This window comes from Mobula hypostoma, chromosome 11 (assembly GCF_963921235.1).
Source record: "Mobula hypostoma chromosome 11, sMobHyp1.1, whole genome shotgun sequence".
Taxonomy (NCBI): domain Eukaryota; kingdom Metazoa; phylum Chordata; class Chondrichthyes; order Myliobatiformes; family Myliobatidae; genus Mobula; species Mobula hypostoma.
This window is the reverse complement of record NC_086107.1, coordinates 26935855-26957460: the sequence shown is the minus strand read 5'-3', so window position 1 is coordinate 26957460 and position 21606 is coordinate 26935855. Positions and strand designations below refer to the sequence as shown.

The following is a 21606-nucleotide window of genomic DNA, read 5'->3' as shown; positions in this document are numbered from 1 at the left end:
AGAGACATCTAGTCATCGGCACTAAAAATCCTCCCTTCCAAACTTCAGCACAGCCACAATCGAACCCACAGCCTTGATCATGTGGAAGGTCATCGTAGGTTACAACAAGACATCAAAGGATGCAGAGCTGGGCTAAAGATGGCAGATGGAGTTCAATCTGGAAATGTGAAGTGATACACTTTGGAAGGTTGTACTTGATGCTGGAATACAGGGCTCAGGGCAGGATTCTTAGCAGTGTGGAGGAACACAAGGACCTTGAAGTCCACGTCCATCGATCCCTCAAGGTTGCCATGCAAGTTGACAGGGTTGTTAACGAAGGTGTGTTGTGTGTTGACCCCAAGTACTCGGGGGATTTCGAGAGTCACATGGTAATGTTGCAGCTCTATAAAACTTAGCTTTGTGTTCAGTTCTGGTCACCTGATGGGAGGGTTTAAAGAGGGTGAAGAGGAGATTTACCAGGACGCTGGCTGTATTTATTTTCGAGCTTTATGTCATTGCTCAGTACGATGGAATTGCAATGCGACTTCATTCCATTCAGTGCAAAACAGTAGTCTAGCAATTCAATCACTAAAAACACAATGACTAAATTTGAAATAACATCTGAGTTATTTTGAATGCATCTAAGTTACAAGTGAATTAAAAGCAAACATCTCTAAAATTAAGAGAAACAGTGGCTGGCCCATTTAAGTATTCCACATGTCCATGTTATAAAATACAATGTTTAAATGGAAAATAACATCAAGAATTAAAACTGAAATTAAAAAAAAACGAAATTTAAAATGAAAGGAAGGTAGCTGTCCCATTTTAACCCAAATATTGTACATACCCATGCACTGCACATAGAGGTTGTCCATAGTAACTATGGACTATGGGTGGGTGAGGGGACATTGTTCAGTTGCATGACAGCCCTGGGGAAAAAAGGTGTTTTTCACTCTAGATGGCCATGCAGAGGTGTTTCTGTATCTCCTGCCAGATGGTAGGAGATTGAACGAGTGGTTACTGGGATTGGGATAAGCCCATCACGGTGTTACAAGCCTGCCGTAGACACCATGAGTTGTAGATGGTTTCCATAACCGGTAGTTGTGTCCTATTGATGTTTTGTGCAATCTTGATCACTCATTGAAGTGATTTCTGGTCAATGTTGTTGCAACTAACACCATACTGTCATGCAGCAGGTCGGTGTGCTCTCAGTGACACATATGTAAAAGTTTACCTGCAAACTTTGGGGATAGTATTGGTACTGCTGAACCTTCCTTACTATCAAGGTGTTGGTGATCCAGGAGAGCTCCTCGGTGATGTTCACTCCCAAGAACTTAATGCTGGAGGCCCTTTGGCCCACAGAGCTGTGCCGAACATGTCCTACCTGAGAAATTACCTAAGGTTACCCATAGCCCTCTATTTTTGTGAGCTCCATATACCTGTCCAGGAGTCTCTTAAAAGACCCTATGGTATCTGCCTCCACCACTGTCGCTGGCAGCCCATTCCATGCACTCACCACTCTCTGCATAAAAAAACAACTTACCTCTGCCATCTCCTCTGTACCTACTTCCAAGCACCTTAAAACTGTGCCCTCTCGTACTAGCAATTTCTGCCCTGGGAAGAAGCCTCTGACTATCCACGTGATCAGTGCCTCTCATCATCTTATAATGTACACCTCTAATCCTCAGTTGCTCCAAGGAGAAAACGATGAGTTCACTCAACCTATTCTCATAAGGCATGCTCCCCAATCCAGCCAACATCCTCGTAAACCTCCTCTGCACCCTTTCTATGGTTTCCACATCCTTCCTATAGTGACGCGACCAGAACTGAGCACAGTACTCCAAGTGGGGTCTGACCAGGGTTCTACATAGCTGCAACATTACCTCTCGGCTCCTAAACTTAATCCCATGGTTGATGAAGGCCAAAGCACCATATGCTTTCTTAACCACAGAGTCAACCTGCACAGCTGCTTTGAGTGTCCTATGGACTTGGACCCCAAGATCCCTCTGATCCTCCACACTGCCAGTATGAGTAGAGGAGCTTGTTCATACCTTCTCGATTTCCTGAAATCGATAATCGTTTCTTTGTTTTTCTTAATGTTGTGAAAGATTATGGTTGTTGCACCATTCAACACCAGCTCTCTGTGTGTTGCTTCATTATCATTGCAGTTAATGTAAGCGCTGGGGTGTCATTTGCAAACCCGGTGATGGATAGTGATTTCACTCGGAGCTAGTGACATACGCAGGGGGGACACAGTCAAGGGTCAAAAGAGTGTAAAGGAGTGGGCCCAGTTTACAGCCCTGCAGTGTACCAGTGTTCAGGGTCAGGGAGGTTGATGTGTACTTGCCTAGTATGGCTGCCTGAGTGCAATTGGTAAGAAAGTTGCAAATCCCATTGCAAATTGATGTAATGAATCCCAGATTGTGTAGGTCAGTAGTCAACTTGTTGGAGAGTATGGTGTTAACGGCAGAACTGTAGTCAATAAAAAGCATTGTGGCGTCGGTGTCCTTATGCTCCAGGTGTTCCAGTGCCGTGTGGAGAGTGATGGAGATGGCATCCTCAGTTAATCTGTTTGCCTTATAGGCACACTGGTGATGATTCAGAGTAACGGGTGGTGTTCTTAATGGGGGACATAACCGATTTCTCCAGGCACTTGGTGGCTGTGGGGGTGAGTGCAGCCAGTCTGTAGTTGTTGAGGCCTGTTACTGCTGACCGCTTTGGGACTGGTATGATGGTTGATATTTAGAAGTGTGCAGGGACGGAGAGAGGTTGTAAGTTTCAGTGAAACCTCTGCCAGCTGGTTAGCACTGTCCCTGAGCACCTGCCCGGGTACGTCTCACCTTCTGTCCTCAGCGTCACTGCTGCGTCCTCAGGGGTCAAGGCCATCATCACTGGTTTATTGTTGTCCCTCTCCTCAGCAAGCGTGGCATTGCTGTTCGCAGGGCCAAATAGCTCCCCTTTTTACTCGCTGATGGATCCGATACCTTCCCACGAGTCGGGGTTGGTGGTGTTATCGAAGTGTGTTTCTGCCTGTGGTTTGTATCTGTACTTGGCGGTTTTAATGCCTCTTTAAGGTTTGACTGGCTCCGCTGTGTGCTGCCATGTCACCGGATCTAGTAGCAGCATCCCGAGCCCTGAGTAGGTTCCGGACTTTGTTGATCCTCCACAGCTTCTGATTCGGGAATACACAGACGTTTTTAATTGCTGGTGACATTGGCCACGCAGTATTTGATATAGTGCATGGCCCTGGTAGTGTATCCCTAAGTAAGTTACTGAATTATTCATTGCTTGGCATGCAAGCAGACTCCAGTGTGTGCACTTGAAGCAGCCCTGAAGCCATGATGCAGCTCCCTCAGGCCATACTGTCACTGACCTGGTAATTGGTTTTGCCTTCCACATCACTGGTCTATAGGCTGGGGTTAGAAATAAAGACTGGCAGTCGGACATTCCCAGGTGAGGGCATGGATCAGCCCTCTATGTACCTACAGTATTGGTCTAAACCTGGTCCAGTCTGTTTTTGCCCCTTGTGGGGCATTTCACATTCCAGCAAAATTTAGGGAATACTGTCTTAAGGTGGGCTTGATTGAAATCACTGGTTACGATGGTGGACAGACAGCTGGTTATTAAAAACATCATACAGTTGTGCTAATGCTAACTTAACGTTGGCTTGTGCTGGACTGTAGACTGCTGTGATATAAACAACTGAATTCTGTCAGAAGGTGGAAAGGCCTGCACCTTAGCAGGAGATATTCCAGGTTGGGACAGCGGTTTCTGTCACTGATGACAGAGTTCACGCATCAGGCACTGTAAACGTAAATGCATAAGCCACCTCCTGATCTCTTACCATAATCGTGTGTCCTGTCGGCCCGATAGGACGAGTGGCCCACTAGCTCAATAGCTGCATTGGGTTCGTTATAATCCAGCCACGTTTCAGTGAATATCATCACGCAGCAGTCAGGTAAATTCCTTCGCTTGGTAAATCTCAGTCTGATTTTTTTCTTTTGGTTAGCGTTTGATCAGGTGCTTGCAAGGAAGACGGCCGGAAGCGGGGGCTTGAAAGCTGTAGCTTTCAGCCTAGCACGGATCCCGGCTCACTCACTACGCTTCTGTTTCCCCTCATTGGGCAGCCTGCTGCGTCTCCCGGCTGGGGCTAAAGTTCAGGCTTGTCTTGTCGTTAGGCGACCTCTGACAATATGTGTTCTGTGAGAATAAGCTGCGAGCTCTTAGTATACCTGATACTGATATTCAGATGTTCCTGTTGATAATATTGTAGAGTGTTTGCCTGATATGGAGAGCTTTGAACCCACTGTGTGTATGTGTGTCACCATCTTCTTCAGGTTAGAGAGCATGTCAAACATGGTTAGATTGAGCAAGCTAAGGGTATTCTCTTTGGAGGATAAGGGATGGCTCGTTTGCGATGTATAAGATGATATGAGGCCTAGATAGAGAGAACAGCCAGAGGCTTGTTCCCAGGGCAGAAATGGCTAATACAAGAAAGCATAATTTTAACTTGATTAGAGAAAAGTATCAGGTGTGATGTTAGAGGCGGGGATTTTACACAGAGAGTGGTGGTGTATGGAATGTACTCCCAGGGGTGGTGGTGGAGGCAGACAGATAGGTGTATTTAAAAATGAAAAGAAATCTAGGGTTAACTGGGAAGGAAGAGTTCGATTGATCTTAGAGTAGATTAAAAGGTTGGCACAACATTGTGGGCCAAAGAGTCAATATTGTGCTCTACTGTTATATGTTATGGAGTCATCAAAAAGTACAGCACAGAAACAGGCCCTTCAGCCCATCTGGTTTCTGCTGAAACCTTTTAATCTGCCCACTCCCATTGACCTGCATTGGGACCATAGCCCTCCATACCCCTACCAATATAAACTTCACTTAAACATTGAAATCGAGCTTGCATGCTCCACATGCTGGCAGCTTGTTCCACACTCTCATGACCCTCTGAGTGAAGACGTTTCCCCTCATGTTTCCCTTAAACTTATCACCTTTCACGCTTAATCCTTGACCTCTGGTTGTAGTCCCATCTATGAAACATAGACCAAAGATGCCTTTGACACCACAGCAGTATTTGACTGCATCTTTCGTCGTACTATAGGACATAGGTCATGCACCATTTTATCATGGCTGATATATTATCCCTTTCAACCCCATTCTCCTGCCTTCTCCCTGTAACCTTTGACGTTATGACTAATCAAAAACCTGTCAACCTCCCATTGATTTGGCCTCCACAACTGCCTGTGGAAGCAAATTCTACAGATTCAGTACCCTCTGGCAAAAACTTCTCCTCCTCTGTTCTAAATGGACATCCCTTTGTTCCGATGTTGTGCCCTCTGGTCCTTGAGTCACCCACTGTTGGAAGCATCCTCTCCACGTCCATTCTGTCTAGGCCTTACAATACAGTGGTTCCAATTCACTGGGACCAGCACATTTTGGCCCAATTAAGTGGCTGCCGCAAATAGCCGAAGTTTAGTGGAAATAGATAAAAAGGTTTAAAAAAGACAAATTGAGTTTAAAAATGTATTTAAATGAAATGCAGGACAAATTAGAACACTGCCAGAACCACTTCAGTACCATAAAGCTGCTTTAGTTCCTAATACTTGTCGATGGAGAAATTTATCCATGTCACATTCTTTAGACTGTAAATGAACAAAATCAGCGCAGTCACCTAGTGCAGATAATGGACTTTCTTAATACAATGCTGTTGATGATTGCTCCTTCTAAATCTTCATTTTCATTGTAAACGGAATGAAAAATTCAAGATGATTCTTGATACCTTCAAATTCTTCATAGTCTCTGATTTGTTGATGTAGTGAAATCGTCTCATTTTCACACCCGGCTGTGTTGGCACCAACAAGCCTGAGTACTTGAAACCGCAAAGAGCAAAGCAATTCTGAGTTGTCTTCTGCTGCTTTCTTGCCAGCTATCAGTGACAAAAAAAAAGCTGCTTTTTGAACACAAGCACATACAACTGAGATAATTTTAAAAACTGTTCACTTGAAGCACTGTGTCGCCACTAAAGTGCATGCACTGATGCTAGTTCGAAGCAGATCAGGAATAGTCTCCTGCCCCGATTAAGCACGTAGTATCCCAAATAAACAAAGGGAATCCTGGCTATTTTCTCAATTAGGTTTTTTTAAAAAGTTGTGGAAACCATAGAAAGGGTGCAAAGGTGATTTACAAGTATGTTGCCTGGATTGGGGAGCATGCTTTATGAGAATAGGTTGAGTAAACTTGGCCTTTTCTCCTTGGAGCAACGGAGGATGAGAGGTGACCTGATAAAGGTGTATAAGATGATGACAGGCATTGATAGTCAGAGGCTTTTCCCCAGGGCTGAAATGGCTAGCGCGAGAGGGCATAGTTTTAAGGTGCTTGGAAATAGGTACAGAGGAGACGTCAGGAGTAAGTTTTTACACAGAGGGTGGTGAGCACGTGGAATGGGCTGCCGGCGGTGGTGGTGGAGGCGGAAACGATAGGGTCTTTTAAGAGACTCCTGGATGGATACATGGAGCTTAGAAAAATTGAGGGCTATGGGTAAGCCTAGGTAGTTCTAAGGTAAGGACATGTTTGGCACAGCTTTGTGGGCCGAAGGGGCCTGTATTGTGCTGTAGGTTTTCTATGTTTCTATGCTTACTAAGGAGCTGCCCTGATTAACCAATCACCCAATTAACCGGAATCCACTGTATTCGATAGGTTTCAATGAGATCACCCTCATTATTCTGAACTCCAGCAAGTCTAGGCCCAGAGCCATCAAACGATCCTCATAACCCTTTCAGTCCTGGAATCATTCTAGTGGACCTCCTCTGGACTCTCACCAATGCCAGCACATCTTTTAAATAAGGGGCCCACAGCTGCTCACAATACCTCAAGTGCATTCTGGCCAGTGCCTTATAAAGCCTCAGCATCATATACTTCCTCTTATATTCTAGTCCTCTCAAAATGAACGCTAACATTGCAATTGCTTTCCTTACCATCAACTCAGCTTGCAAGTTAACCCTTTGGGAATCCTGAATTCTGAATTTTCTTTCAGTTAGTCCTGACGAAAGGTCTCAGCCCGAAACGTCGACTGTACCTCTTCCTAGAGATGCTGCCTGGCCTGCTGTGTTCACCAGCAACTTTTATGTGTGTTCTGAATTTTCTCCTCATTTAGAAAATAGTCCACACCTTTATTCCTTCTATCAAAGTGCATGACCATACATCTGTCTACACTGTATTCCATCTTTTTTGTCCATTCTCCCAATCTTTCTAAGTCCTTCTGCAGACTTCCTGCTTCCTCAACATTACTTGCCCCTCCACCTATCTTCCTATTGTCCGCAAACTTGGCCAAAAAGGGTATTAATTCCGCCAACCAAGTCATTGATGTATAACGTGAAAGGAAGCAGTCCCAACATTGACCCCTGCAGGCCACTAGCAGCCAACCAGAAAAGCCAACCTTTATTTCCACTCAAACACGAGGAAATCTGCAGGTGCTGGAAGTTCAAGCAACACACACAAAATGCTGATGGAACGCAGCAGGTCAGGCAGCATCTATAGGAAGACGTACAGTGGACGTTTTGGGCTGAGACCCTTCGTCAGGACTAACTGAAAGAAGAGATAGTAAGAGATAAGAAAGTGAGAGGGGGACGGTAGATCTGAAATGATAGGAGAAGACAGGAGGGGGAGGGATGGAGCTAAGAGCTGGAAAGTTAAGTCGGTGGGACTAGGAGAGAGTAAGAGTTTGGCACGGACTAGAAGGGCTGAGATGGCCTGTTTCCGTGCTGTAATTGTGATATGGTTATATAGTTATATGGTTATACACGACTCCCTTGTCCATTCATCCTCCCATCCCTTCCCACCGATCTCCCTCCTGGCACTTATCCTTGTAAGCGGAACAAGTGCTATACATGCCCTTACACTTCCTCCCTCACCACCATTCAGGGCCCCAGACAGTCCTTCCAGGTGAGGCAACCACTGCAACTTGTCCCCGGTAGGTCGTCCCCATCAACAGTATCCAAAACCATGTACTTATTATTGGTGGGAACAGCCACAGGGGTGCTCTGCTCATTCTATCTATTCCTCTTCCCTCTCCTGACAGTCACCCAGCTACCTGTCTGCTGACTCTTAGGGCTGATTATCTCCCTGTAACTCCTGTTTATTTCTGCCTCTGCCTCCCAAATGATCCGAAGTTCATCCAGCTCCAGCTCCAGTTCCCTAACTCGGTTTGTCAGGAGCTGCAGCTGTATGCACCTTTTACAGGTGTAGTTATCGGGGAGGATTGTGCTCGCCCTGACCTCCCACATACTGCAAACGGAGCACTCAACTGCCCTAACTGCTACCTCCATTATCTACTCTTAAGGTAATTAGATTTATTAAAGGAACTTACCCGGCCTTACCTCACTTGGAATGAAGCTGCTCACCGAAGCCTCAGGAGCCAAAGCCTTCCTACTCTGTTTTCCTCTACTCCATCGCCCGCTCTGTTAATCTTCTTGCTTTTAAACACTGCCGCTGCCTCACAGTCTGACTCACACGCGCTTGCGCAGTCGTGCTCCGTTCAACTGCATAGGGAGTGATCCCTGCGGAAAGCAGAAAGCCCGGGGGAGGGAAATATGTGCTTGGTGGTGGGATCCTGTTGGAGGTGGTGGAGGTTACGGAGAATTATATGTTGGACCCGGTGGCTGGTGGGGTGGCAGTCTCTTACTGTCTCTTTCAGTTAGTCCTGACGAAGGGTCTCGGCCTGAAAGCTCAACTATACCTCTTCCTATAGATGCTGCCTGGCCTGCTGTGTTCCACCAGCATTTTGTGTGTGTTGCTTTACTTCCACTCTTTGCCTTTTGCCAGTCAGTGAACCTTCTATCCATGCTAGCATCTCATACCGACAAATCCTGGCCATTAAGTTCAGCAAGTGGCTTTGATGGTTATGAAAGCCCTGCTTTCCTTTAAAGTTAACCATTTAGTATTAAAAGCTAATTAAAATTAAAAATATAATTTTTATTTTAAGGAAGTAAAAAATTAGGGAGGCATGGTAGTGTAATGTTATTACAGTGCCAGTGACTCTGGTTCAAGTTCTCCGCAGTCTGTCAAGAGTTTGTACATCCTCCCTGTGATCACATGTTTCCTGTCACATCCCAGAAAGACTTGCGGGTTAGCAGGTGAATTGTTCATGTGGGTGAAATTGGGCGATACCACCTTGTTGGTCCAGAACAGAGTATTACAGTGCCGAATCTTTGAACAAAATATTATCATGTGAATATCATCAAATTATTAAAAATCCTTAAGCAAGGTGCAATTTTAATCTTTCTTTATTGCATCTGCTGTAAATGAATGTGTCATGAAACCTGCACCAGATCTGGTGATTGTTGGGGCATTTCAGCTGCACCACACTGTGTATAGCAGTGGAATGCAGAAGGAGAATCAAAGTTCAAAGTAAGTTTATTATCAAAGTTCATATATGTCACCATATACTGCCCTGAGATTCTTTTTCTTGCTGGCATTCACGCTAGAACAAAGACCTATAATAGAATCAGTGGAAAAGGTACACACGAAGTCTGACTAACAACCAACATGAAAAAGAAGGCAATTTGTAAAAAAAATACCAAAAAAGGTAATATTAATAAATACATAAATAATAGTGAGAACATGAGTTGTAGAGTACTTGAAAGTGTGGAATCAGTTCCGTGTTGATTAAGTGAAGTTATCCATTCTGGTTCAGAGGCCTGATGGGTGAAGGATAATAATTGTCCCTGAATCTGATGGTGTGGGGAGAACCAGTAAGATTTGTGTGTCTGTGTTCTTGTAGGTAATTGAAACTCCCTGACGCATATTGCTGAGAATTACAACAGTTATTTAAGAACTCCCAACAACACTCTCCCCCCTCCCATCCAAAGAAAGCTATATGAATAATACCAGGCAGTTCAGTTCACAAGTGATCATTAATTCTGCTCTGCCTGACTTAGATGGATAAAGAGAGAGGCGATATGCTTCTGTGAGCTGAAGGCTCCTGGACCGGCGGGCATAGATTTGAAAGTTTTGATCAAAAGATACAAGGGGGATGTGAGGAAAAGCTTTTTTCTACTCAGAGCACGTTTAGGTTCAGGAATTAACCACCTGGAGGGGCAGGGGAAATGCAATCAATCAGCACCTTCAAAAGGGAATTGGATGGGTACTCCCGACAGAAACTAATTTGCAGGGCTGTGGGAAATGCATCGGGGAATAGGAATGACAGGACGTGTTGACTCGAAGGACCTAATGGTGGCTTCCCTCTCTAATAATTCTATGATATGTGTAAAGGTAGTGCTAACGATGCCAATTTTTGAATAAAAGCTTTTGAATATTATTCATCAAAATTATACTGCAACTCAATGGATTTTAATTTGGACATTCTCCATCCATTTACGAACAATATACTGAACAAGAGGAAGGGAAACTTGCACTGTACTACAGTGAAGCAGTAAAAAAAATTATGTGCTCTTTGAGGAGCTAATTCATAAATAATTTGCGACCTATTGTGTAAAAGAGAGTGGAGCATCAGAAGGCATTATGTTAAGTGCATCTGCATGCTGATGTGCAGAGTGGTGTGTAATATTCCAGCTGCACGCTGTAGTGTAAATAAGTCTGATTTTCTTCTTGTGATGCATTGCAAAAATGTCAAGAGGGAGGAAATGGTTTTTAGTAATAGAGTCAGTTGGTCCTGTGCAAATGATGCCACAGGGGGTTTAGATCAAAGCAGAACCTAGCACACTTGGGAGAAACTGCTTTCCCAGTCCAAGACAGCGCAGCCTTTTTTTTTTATTTTCTAAGTGATTTCAAGTCAGAAGTAAAGATAAAAATAAAGTTGAATATTGCTATGCTGTACAACATATAACATGCCTATCTTTGGCTGAAGAAAAATACGCATTTACTGTATTTACTTTAAGCTAATAGTGTAATCAACCTCTTAAGGCCAACACGATGAGAGTCAAAATGCGAAATGTATAGAGCTACTTAGAGCAGAACAGACAGATTAAAATTCATTCCTTATTTTGTCACATAATTCTATCCAAATGTTTATAGCAGAAACCATCTTAATAAATGTTTCGTTCTAATTTGATACTCCTGTAACAATACAGAGGAGGGGATTCAATGAAAGCAATGATATATTTTCATTGTTCACATGAAAATGGAATTTATTATGAATAAGATTAATAGATGTTGATAAGAGGGAAGATCTATGCCTCTTATCGTAATACAAGATCATAAAGGGCATAGATTGAGTAGACAGCCAGAGACCTTTTTCCCAAAGAGGAAATGGCTAATACAAAGGGGCATTATTTTCAGGTGATTGGAGGAAAGCTGCAGAAAGTTGTAAACTCGGCCAACTCCATCATAGGCACTTGCCTCCCCAACTTCAAGGATCTCTTCAAAAGGCAATGCTTCAAAAAGGTGGTATCCATCATTAAGGACCACCACCCCACCCCCCCATGCTCCCTTCTCATTGCTCATCGAGGAGGTGGTACAGGAGCATGAAGGCACAACACTGAATGTTTTAGGAACAGCTTACCCTCTTGCCATCAGAGTCAAATAAACCATGTACACAACCTCACTATTTTTACCTTTTTGTTGCTCTTTTTGCAGTAGCTATTTAATTTTTATAATATATTTCTTATTGTAATTTATAGTTATTTTTATTATGCATTAATGTACTGCTGCTACAAAAGAACAAATTAATGACATATCCAAGTGATACTAAACCTGATTCTGATGTATCTCTCCTTTCTTGAAGATTCACTTCTCAGCACATTGCATAATATCGTACGACGTTCAGTGACTGAAACTGTCAAATTCTCACTTTACTGATTCTTCAAGTGCTGATGGGAAGACCTCTGTATGTTATCTGGTGAAAATTGTGAATAATTGTATTTTAAAATGTTATGTTTAGTTTTCTTATCCTAAAAGTAGAACTAAAAATAGAAAGCAAAATTGTTTGCACAATGCATCAGTTTGAGGTGAACTTCCCTCCTCCTCCTCATCTATTATGACGTTAATCTGTGGAGGATCCCATTATATGGCATTCTGTCCATATACAGCCAGTAAATTATGGGTAATGACGTCTCTTCCCACTGCTTTCCCATGGCTTTTTTTGGTGGTCCTCTCTGATGGTTTTAATGAGAAGGGGGAATGTGAGGGTCCTTAACACTTCTTAAAGATGCCCGTGATGTTCAGGAAGATTGTGCCTGTGATTGAACTGGCTGAGTCTATAGTCTTTCCAGCCTCTTGCAACCCTGTGCATTGGAGCCTCTGTTCCTTATAGAAATCTGCAGTAGTCTGTGACATAACAAATCTCCACAAACTCTGAACATAGTCAAGCCGCTAAAATAGTTGGCTGTCAGTTTGTCTTTGACAATGGTCCCATGAATGATCTTGTGGCTTTGTTGCTCAGAGAGTATGCAGGTGGATTTAACAGTTCTGGGAAGTGTGATTATATTTAGCTATACTTGGTGTGGGCAGCCCTGCATGTTGCTGGCTTTATGTATCACTGGCGATTGATCCTCATATTTGACATAAATGAGGTGGTAGGCCTGGATTTTGACATGACTGCTGCAGCTTAACAGTAGGAAAACTCCTTTGATCCTGTTTTGCTAGAGGTGAAATCTGAGCTGTGGTAGAACTATGGAAGGTGTAGCTGAGGTTTGGCACAAGCAGAGCTTGTGAAGTTTGGCTGCAGGGGCATTCTTCATGTCTGTCAACAGTGGGAGGAGGGGCAGAGCAGAGTTTCAGCATCACAAGTTTGGAAACTTTTTTTATTCGTACACAAAATGTGTTATTTCTGAAAAGCCAGCCTAATAACTTCAAAAAGACAGGCTTGCTTGGCTATTTCACAGGCTGGTTAGGAATTTACTGCATTGTTGTAGGTCTGCAACTATTAAAGAACATTGGTGAAACAGATGGGGTTTTGTGATGATTTATGATGGTCAGCTTTACTGATGCAAGAATTCTGTTTCCGATTTACGTAACTGACTGTGTTTAAATTCCTCAGCTGTCATGGTGGGATTTGAACTTGTCTCCAGATCATCAGTTCAGGTCTCTGGATTACTAGACCTGTAACATAAGCAGTATACCATCATAATCATCGGTTACCATGTACTGGTTTGTGACTTCCTCAGGAATCTCTGTACTTCATTGGTATTTATTGTCTGTTTCTGTGACTGATGCATCTCTGTTGATTAATGGAGTGAGCGTAACAGAGTCATACAGCTCAAAAGCAGGCCTTTCGGCCCACACCATCCATGCCAACCACCACACACAATGTATACTAACCCTGTTTACTAGTATTTATTCTGTGGCCCTCTATGCCTTGGGTAACTTTGTATGTCTTTCTTAACTAGGTGATAATATAATAAATCATTACGGAAGTTATACTGCCAAATGGAATTGCATATGTTCAACTTAATTTCTAAAGTGAACAATTAATTACTGTTCTTTCACCTGGAGATATGCAGAGTTTTATCACTTTAATTATAAAGATTTTGAAATTCATGCTCAAAGTATTATTCAAACAGGTTCGAAGAGGCTTTTGGCAGAAAGTGATAAAAATCAAAAGAAAATATTTCATTTTTATATTAATTGGGAAGTATTTTGCATCACCTGGGAATTTTAATGTTCTTGCACATACTCAAACTCAGCTTTGAATCACAACTAGCTGGATGTATCACTCCAGAACATCGTTGTCAGAGAGGTAGAGGTCTTCAAGTAAAAAGCCACTGGAGAATGTAATTGGAGCATGCAAAGGAAAGCCCCACCAGTTTAAGTGTATACAGAAAACTCTGAATTAGCCTAGTACGAGTAAGCTCTGGCTTTTTCTCAGGTCGACTAAATTCTTAAAATATGACTAAATAACAGAAATTATAACATCTGCAATTATTTAATTGCTTAAAGTTTATAATGCACAAGAAACCTCAATCAACGAGAGTGAAAAAAAATTAACAGGCTTTCAAGTGTTTTATGAGAATTTGGTTGCATAATTAGAAAAAAATCACTTTATTAAAGTAAAACCTGATTTAAATATATATTGGGGCAAAAAGTTAATGCGAAATGTGCAGTAAAAATGTGGTAACTTGTCTAAAGTAGAAGAATGTAGAGAAATATTTTTAAGGAAGAACTGAGACTCCACCATCATAAGAACAGACTGAAATACAGATATATGCTGGAAATGATTAATTTTCTTCAACTGCAAAACAAAATCATCAAGATCACTTAATTTCTCTATTATGTTGCATTTCAGCACCTCGTGAGTGTGAAGAAGATGAGTTTCACTGCCAGAATGGTTATTGTATCCGGAGTCTGTGGCATTGCGATGGTGACAATGACTGTGGGGATAACAGTGATGAACAGTGTGGTGAGTCTTACTTCATAAAGTTCCTGCCAGTTGCTGAGAAGACACTAATTATCAACAATCTTACTTTAATTCACAATCAGAAAGTTGTTGAGCCATTGTCAAATTAGTTATATATACCTGCGGCATATTTCCCAGAAATTTTATCCAATATTATGCAAGCCATAAATATCTAAAAGCAGGGGTTCCCAACCCGGGTTCCACGGACCCCTTGCTTAATGGTAATGGTCCATGGCTAAAAAAGAAGTTGGGAATGTTTTAAAGTGAGGACCAACATTGTTCTGAACCTGAGGTGAAGGTGATCCACTTCATGCCATCTTTTGTTTCCCCACTGCAGACATGAGAAAATGCTCTGACAAAGAGTTCCGCTGCAATGATGGCAGCTGCATCGCAGAGCACTGGTATTGCGACGGTGACACAGATTGCAAAGATGGCTCTGATGAAGATGGCTGTCGTAAGTACTAACTTGGGAATAAATTATGATTACCAGCAGCTGAAATACATTCTTCCAAATCAGCATATATTTGCCTTGATTTTGTTAACCATAATAGTTAGTGAAACAGCAAAAGGTCACACAACCATAGTCCTATATTAAATTACTTTCAATTACCTTATGTTTCAGTTGAATGATCATAATGTCCATTGAAACATTATTTCCGTCCATCTTATCTCATATATAATTGTTCATTGTTTGATTAAATATTTTAGAGTAAACAGTCTTTTGGCAACAAATTTGACATCATTATTCCCAAATGAAAATATAAATGACTCCCCATTTGGAATTTATGAATATGAGAAACCGATCTACAAAGTGAGCAGAGCCTTCAGACGTGGGTGGGAAAACAGTCAGGATATCTTCTTAGAGAAGTATAAATATTGGAAATGTTAATGAAAAGATCATAAAACAATCCATCGTTCAGAAGGATACCGTGATGTATCTGGTGAATATTATAGCACTGATTTTAAAAACAATGTTGCTTGTTCAAACTCCCGCACAGAGGAAGCTCAGTTCTAATGTGAAAAATAATTCTCATTCTTTCTCATTTATGATGTTGGCTCATGTTCTGGATGGGATGTAGAAACACAAATGGATTGTTCACTCTGCTTATTGTTATCTCGTTCTGTTTAAGGAAGCTTTTGCATTACATTAAGATCACTAAAACTAACTGCATTTGGTAAAAAAAAATGGTGGTTGGATTAAAAAAAAAGGAAATCATAAAATGCCAAATTTCTGCTGCAAACAGAAGGGAACAAACTGGATCAGATGCTTGTAACTCTAAGTGGCTCAGGCTAATGAGGACTTCAAAGGATTAAAAGCTAAACCCACTGGCTCTTCAGCTTTCAGTTCACTGAAGCAGTTCTTTGATCTTAACAGATAAAGGCACCCTTCTACAGATAATGAGCAATCATACAACTGCTGAGAATGGTGTCCTCATTGCACATAAAATATGCAGCAGAAAATCTGATTTGTATTGACTGAAGAAGTCATTGCTAAACCAGCACAGGAGAAAGCATTTGCAAATAGCATGCAAAGATGAATTGATTTTTATTTAAATCCAGTCTGTACGGTCAGGAAAAATTGTCATTTTTACCGCACAATTTATGATAGTGATCATATAATTTTTGAGACAGCAGTGTTCATTGGCCTAATCTCGTGGTCTCGAAGAACTGTATGTGGCATATCTTATAACCTGTCTTCTTGAGCACTTGAGACAGATTCCTTTATCTTGAGAGTAGCTCAATGAAAATAGAACTTCGTCATTTGTAGGGCTACTCCTATTCAGGAAGTAATATTAAATTCTATACTCTTTATGCATTGTATCAACTAAAACCCAAAAGTATTCATTGGATTTCTGAATTTATCCTTAATCCACAGATAAATCAGACATTATTAATGCAGGTGTCATTGTCTTACTTTCTGGTGGATGTCTTTGAATGTAAACTATGAAGTCTAGAAATTCCCTTGTTTGACTCCATAAAAACAGAACTGTATAGTAAGACCAGAGTGGAGCACCTTCCACCCATTTCAGCACAATTATCCATCAGGTAATTCAATACCAGGTACTTTTTGTGGTATTTTGATTTGCTCTATATCTTTTTGGCAAAAGCTCTCCCAATGACTTCAACTGCTTTGAACCGTGCACAATTTCTCCTTCAGTGAAATTTTTAATCTCACTACTCTGAAAAAGAACGGTTCGTTACCTGCTCACAGATCAACAAAGAGTCATAGAACACTACAGCACAGAAACAGTCCCTTGGGTCCATCTAGTCTGTGCTGAACTATTATTTAGCCAAGTCCCACCAATCTGCACCTGAACCGAGGCCCTCAATACCCTACCCATTAATGTACCTAAACAAATTTCTCTCAACTGCTGAACTTGAACCTGCATCCACTGCTTCAGCTGGCAGCTCATTCCACACTTTCACCACCTTCTGAGTGAAAAAATTTCCCCTCACGTTCTTCTTAAATGTTTAACCTTTCTCCCGCAATGCATGATCTCTAGTTCTTGTCTCACCCAACCTCAGTGGAAAAAGCCTGCTTGCATTTACCCTATCTGTACAGCTCATTATCTTATATACCGCTGTCAAATCTCCCCTCATTCTCCTATGTACCAGGGAATGAAGTCTTAGCTTGTTCAAACTTCCCCTCTAACTCAAGTCCACAAGTCCTGGCAACATCCTTGTAAATTTTCTCTGCAATCTTTCAATCTTATTGACATCTTTCCTGTAGGTAGGTGACCAGAACTGCATGTGACACTCCCGATTAGACCTCACGAACGTATTGTATGACTTCAATATAACATCCCAATTCCTGTATGCAATATTTGATTAATGAAAGCCAATGTGCCTAAAGATATCTTTATGTCCCTATCTACCCGTGATGCCACTTTCAGGAATTATGGATCTATATTCCTAGACTCCTCTGTTCTATCACATTCATCAGTGCCGTACGGCTCACCATTTCAGTGCTCCCAAAGTGCAAAAGCTCACCCTTGTTTGCATTAAATTCTACCTGCCATTTTTCAGCCCATTTTCCCAGATCCAACTGCAAGCTCTGATAATCTTCCTTGCAGTCCAGTACACCCCAACCTTGGTGTCATCTGCAAATTTGCTGATCCAGTTTAACATATCTTCCTGTGGATCATTGACGTACAACAACGTACCCAGCACCAATCCCTGTGGCACATCACTAGACTCCAGACAGAGACCCTACCATCTACTACCTATCCCTGGCTTATCCCTCGAAGCCAATGTCTAATCCAATACACTAACTCATCTCAAATGGCAAGCAACTTCTTGACCAAACTCACATGTAAAACCTTGGCAAGGGCCTTACTAAAGTCTATGTAGACAACATTCACTGCCTTGCCTTCTTCAACTTTCTCAGTAACTTTCTCAAAAAACTTTGTAAGATTGGTTAGATACGCCCTACCACGCACAAAGCTATGTTGACTATTCCTAATAATCCCTGTCTATCCCTGTTGTCCCTTAGAATACTTTCTAATAACTTCATCCACTACTGATGTCAGGCTCACCAGCCTATAATTTCCTGGTTTATTCTGAGAGCCTTTCTTAAAAAAAAACAGAACAATATTAGCTATGGCACTTAACTATGGCTAATGGCTAAATATCTCTGCTAGAGCCCCTGCAATGTCTGCACTTGCCTGCCACAGGGTCTGAAGGAACACCTTAGGTGATTTAGCCATCCTAATTTGCCTCAAAACAGTAAATGTCTCCTCCTCTGTAATCTGTATATGGTCCATGACCTCACTGCTGCTTTGCCTCACTTCTGTAGACTGCGTATCCATCTCCCAAGTAAATACGGATGCAAAATATCCATTTAAAAACTCCCCCATTGCTTTTAGCTCTATGTATAGATGACAGTTCTGATCTTCCATGGACCAATTTTGTCCCTTCTATCCTTTTGCTCTTAATCTATCTGAAGAGGCCCTTGGGATTCTCTGTTGGAATAACCTCATGCCGTTATTTAGCCTTTCTGATTCCCTCCTTCAGTGTTCTCTTGAATTTGTTATACTCCTCAAGTACCCCATTTGCTCTTTCCTGCCTAAGCCTGCTACCCACCTCCATCTCTTTCATAACCAGGGCCTAAACACCTCTTGAAAACCAAGGTTCCCAAACCTGTTATTTTTGCCTTTTATTCTGACAGGAGCATACAAATGCTGTATTTCCAAAAATGTCACTTTTGAAAACCTTCCACTTACCCAAGTACACCTTTGCCAGAGAACATCCTGTCCCTGTCCACAATGGCCAGATCTTTTTCTGTTAGCATCAAATTTGGACTTTCTCCAATTTAGAATCTTAACCCAACAACTAGATTAATACTTCATATTTTACCGACTCTGTTTATCCTGAAACCACAGTATTTATAGGGACAACACCTTTTGTTAATATGAACATTGCAAATGGAAGTTCTCAATTTCTTTTATGGCTTTCACAGATGATCTGTGAGGCTGTATTGAAAACATTAAAAGGTAAGACAGCATATTTTAGTCTCTTACTACATCAGAAACTAGTTATCTTAAGGATAAATAGAGTTCTTGGAATAGAATCATTTGGCTCTTAGAAATGGCAAAGGTCCAACATAATTGAATGATGTCTGATGCTGTAATGGTTCTGCTGGTTTTCTGAGAAACCATGCCATCAAACCATAAGGCAACTCCTTTCCACAGCCAATAGCTCATCTGTGAAACAGAGCAGTTAAGTCGAACAGTTTACCAACGTGCAAGTTATTAGCACATTCTAAAATAAGCCAAAGAAAAGGTAGCAGATGTGCAGAAAAGAAATGAAGGTTCATTGCTAAAAACAGTGCAGTACCACAAACCCAACGCACGGTGGATGTTTTATCCATATTTATGAAGGATCAGCACAACATTTCCCACAAACTGTTGCACAGTCTACATATATTGAACAGCCTGGTAGAATAAGATGTACTATTGATAATACAATCCACCTCGTAATGATCTTACACTTTATTGTTTACCTGCACTACAGTTTCTTTGTAGTCTTTGCACTTCTACACCAATGCTTTACCTTGATGTACCTCAATGTATAATGAATTGACCTGTATGAACAGTATGTAGGACAAGGTTTCACTGTATTTTGATACATATGACAATAATAAACCAATACTAGCACTGATGTAGGAAAAGATACGGAATTTCATATTAAGAAAAAAATTCAAAAGAAGACTGCAGCTATTTTCAGTGAAGAATTCAGAAAGTTACTATTTAGATTAGATTAGATTATGAGGACACGCAGTCCTCTTTTATTGTCATTTAGTAATGCATGCATTGAGAAATGATACAATATTCCTCCGGTGTGATATCACAGAAACACAGGACAGACCAAGACTGAAAAAATAACGAAAAACACATAATTAAAACGTGTAGTTACAACAGTGCAACAATACCATAACTTGATGAAGAACAGGCCATGGCACAGTTAAAAAGTTCAAAGTCTCTCGAAAGTCCCACATCTCACGCAGACAGGAGAAGGAAGAAAACTCTCCCTGCCATGCCTGACCACATTCTGACTCTGAGTCGTCCGAAAACTTCGAGCTCTGATCAGCCCTCCGACACCGAGTACTGAGCACCATCTCTATCTGAACGCTTCAACCTCGTCCTCGGTCGCCAGCAGCAGGCAAAGCCGGGGATTTTGGGGCCCTCCTGCTGGAGATTCTCGATCGCACAGTAGCAGTGGCAGTGAACCGGCATTTCAGGAGTTTCTCCAGATGTTCCTCTGTGCTTTCACGTCTGTCTCCATCAAATCAGAATTGTCCACGGCCCCTATTTAACAGATACGATATCACTTCACCGGAGAGCTGCGCGCGCTGCATCACGCTGCCGTCTGCTCCTCCCACTATTATTTGACCAGGCTGATTGAAATATTTGAATTAGTAAGGAGATAGATATCATAGATACATGGTAGTTATGTTGTGCGTTGTGCAGAAGAGGAAACTGGTATTTGCTTAAAAATATCACTGTTCTATCCACTGCTTTGAATTTTGAAATTTCAGATGACACCAGTTGGAAACGTAGGTGAAAAATTATGAGCTTGTAGAACCACAACCTCCTAGCACCAGCCTATGTGCTGTCTTTTCGAAATTCGTGCGTCCTCTCAGTGAATGCGAAGATTTCTTTGTTAGAAAAGCCAATAGGCAGCAGAACTGGTAGAGCTGTTGTCTCACGTTTTCAGCAGCCCTGGTTCAATTTGACCTCCAGTGTTGTTTCTGTGGAGTTTGCATATACTTCCCAGGTGCTCTGGTTTCCTCCCACATTCCAAAATGAAACGGGCTGCCAGGTAACTGGCCACCATAAATGCTTCCTAGTGTGGAGTTCAGTGGTAGAATTGGGGGGAGCTCGTGAGAATACAGGGAAAATGTAAAATAGATGCAGAGCTTTGGACCCACGATGGTCAGTACAGATTCAGTGGACTGAAGGGTTGATCTCTATGCCATATGTCACTTTGACTACTAGAATGGGAAAATATATGGCAAATTTCAGTCTAGGTTATGTTTAGCTGAGAAAAATAAAAGTCATGTCTTGTTTGGAATTTAAGTGGAATAGAAAAGCAAAGGAATATAAATATACAAATCAGAACAATGAGGACATAAAAAAGCAAAGCGTACACTGTTTATTTCCAGAGGTATAGAATTGAAATGTAGAGAAGATATGCCAGACGTATCAAGCTTTGTTTAGACTGCCCTTGAAGTACCATGCGTAGTACTAGTCATTATTTTAGCCTATAGACACCAGAGAGAATGCAAAAAAAACTCTCAAGCATGAGAGCAGAAATGAAAATTTATACCTCTCAAAGAGTAAAAAAAGCGATAAGTAGGATTAAAAGGGGAAGAAGCATGAGCCAATGAAACTCTGAAAGTTTTTGATAAGTGTGGGCAGAGAGAGAGTTCCATCTACCGGCTAGAGTGAAACTAAAAGCCGTTGAAATGAGGTTGTCATTGAGGTATCGGGCAAGGTGGTGAGGTTACTCCGAGCACTTAGAACTCAGTTTCACAGTACATGGTTAAGTTGTAAAGTGCAGTTGCATTGAACCAGAGGATGGGGAAAGGGTGATGAGATCAAAGGGTATTACTAAGGGGGTCAGAGGAAGGAGGAATGGGGGAAGATTTGAATGCAATGTAATTGCCAGCATAGACTGGTTAGACCAACTGGATTGTTTCTGTGCTTTATATGTTCCAAACCCACAAGGACCCAACATTACAGTTCTGCCAAAATATTGTTTTTCTCAGT

At 41.7% G+C, this 21606-nt stretch overlaps 1 protein-coding gene across 4 annotated transcripts in view; it reads left to right on the top strand.

Moving 5' to 3' along the window:
• Nucleotides 1-21606, top strand: part of lrp4 (low density lipoprotein receptor-related protein 4) — a 457879-nt gene that overhangs the window by 295237 nt on the left and 141036 nt on the right. For all 4 annotated transcript variants that reach the window (XM_063061778.1, XM_063061777.1, XM_063061776.1 and 1 more), the window contains exons 4-5: nucleotides 14225-14338; nucleotides 14673-14789. In XM_063061778.1, coding sequence (XP_062917848.1) covers nucleotides 14225-14338; nucleotides 14673-14789 — 231 coding nt within the window. The remainder of the gene's footprint in view (nucleotides 1-14224; nucleotides 14339-14672; nucleotides 14790-21606) is intronic.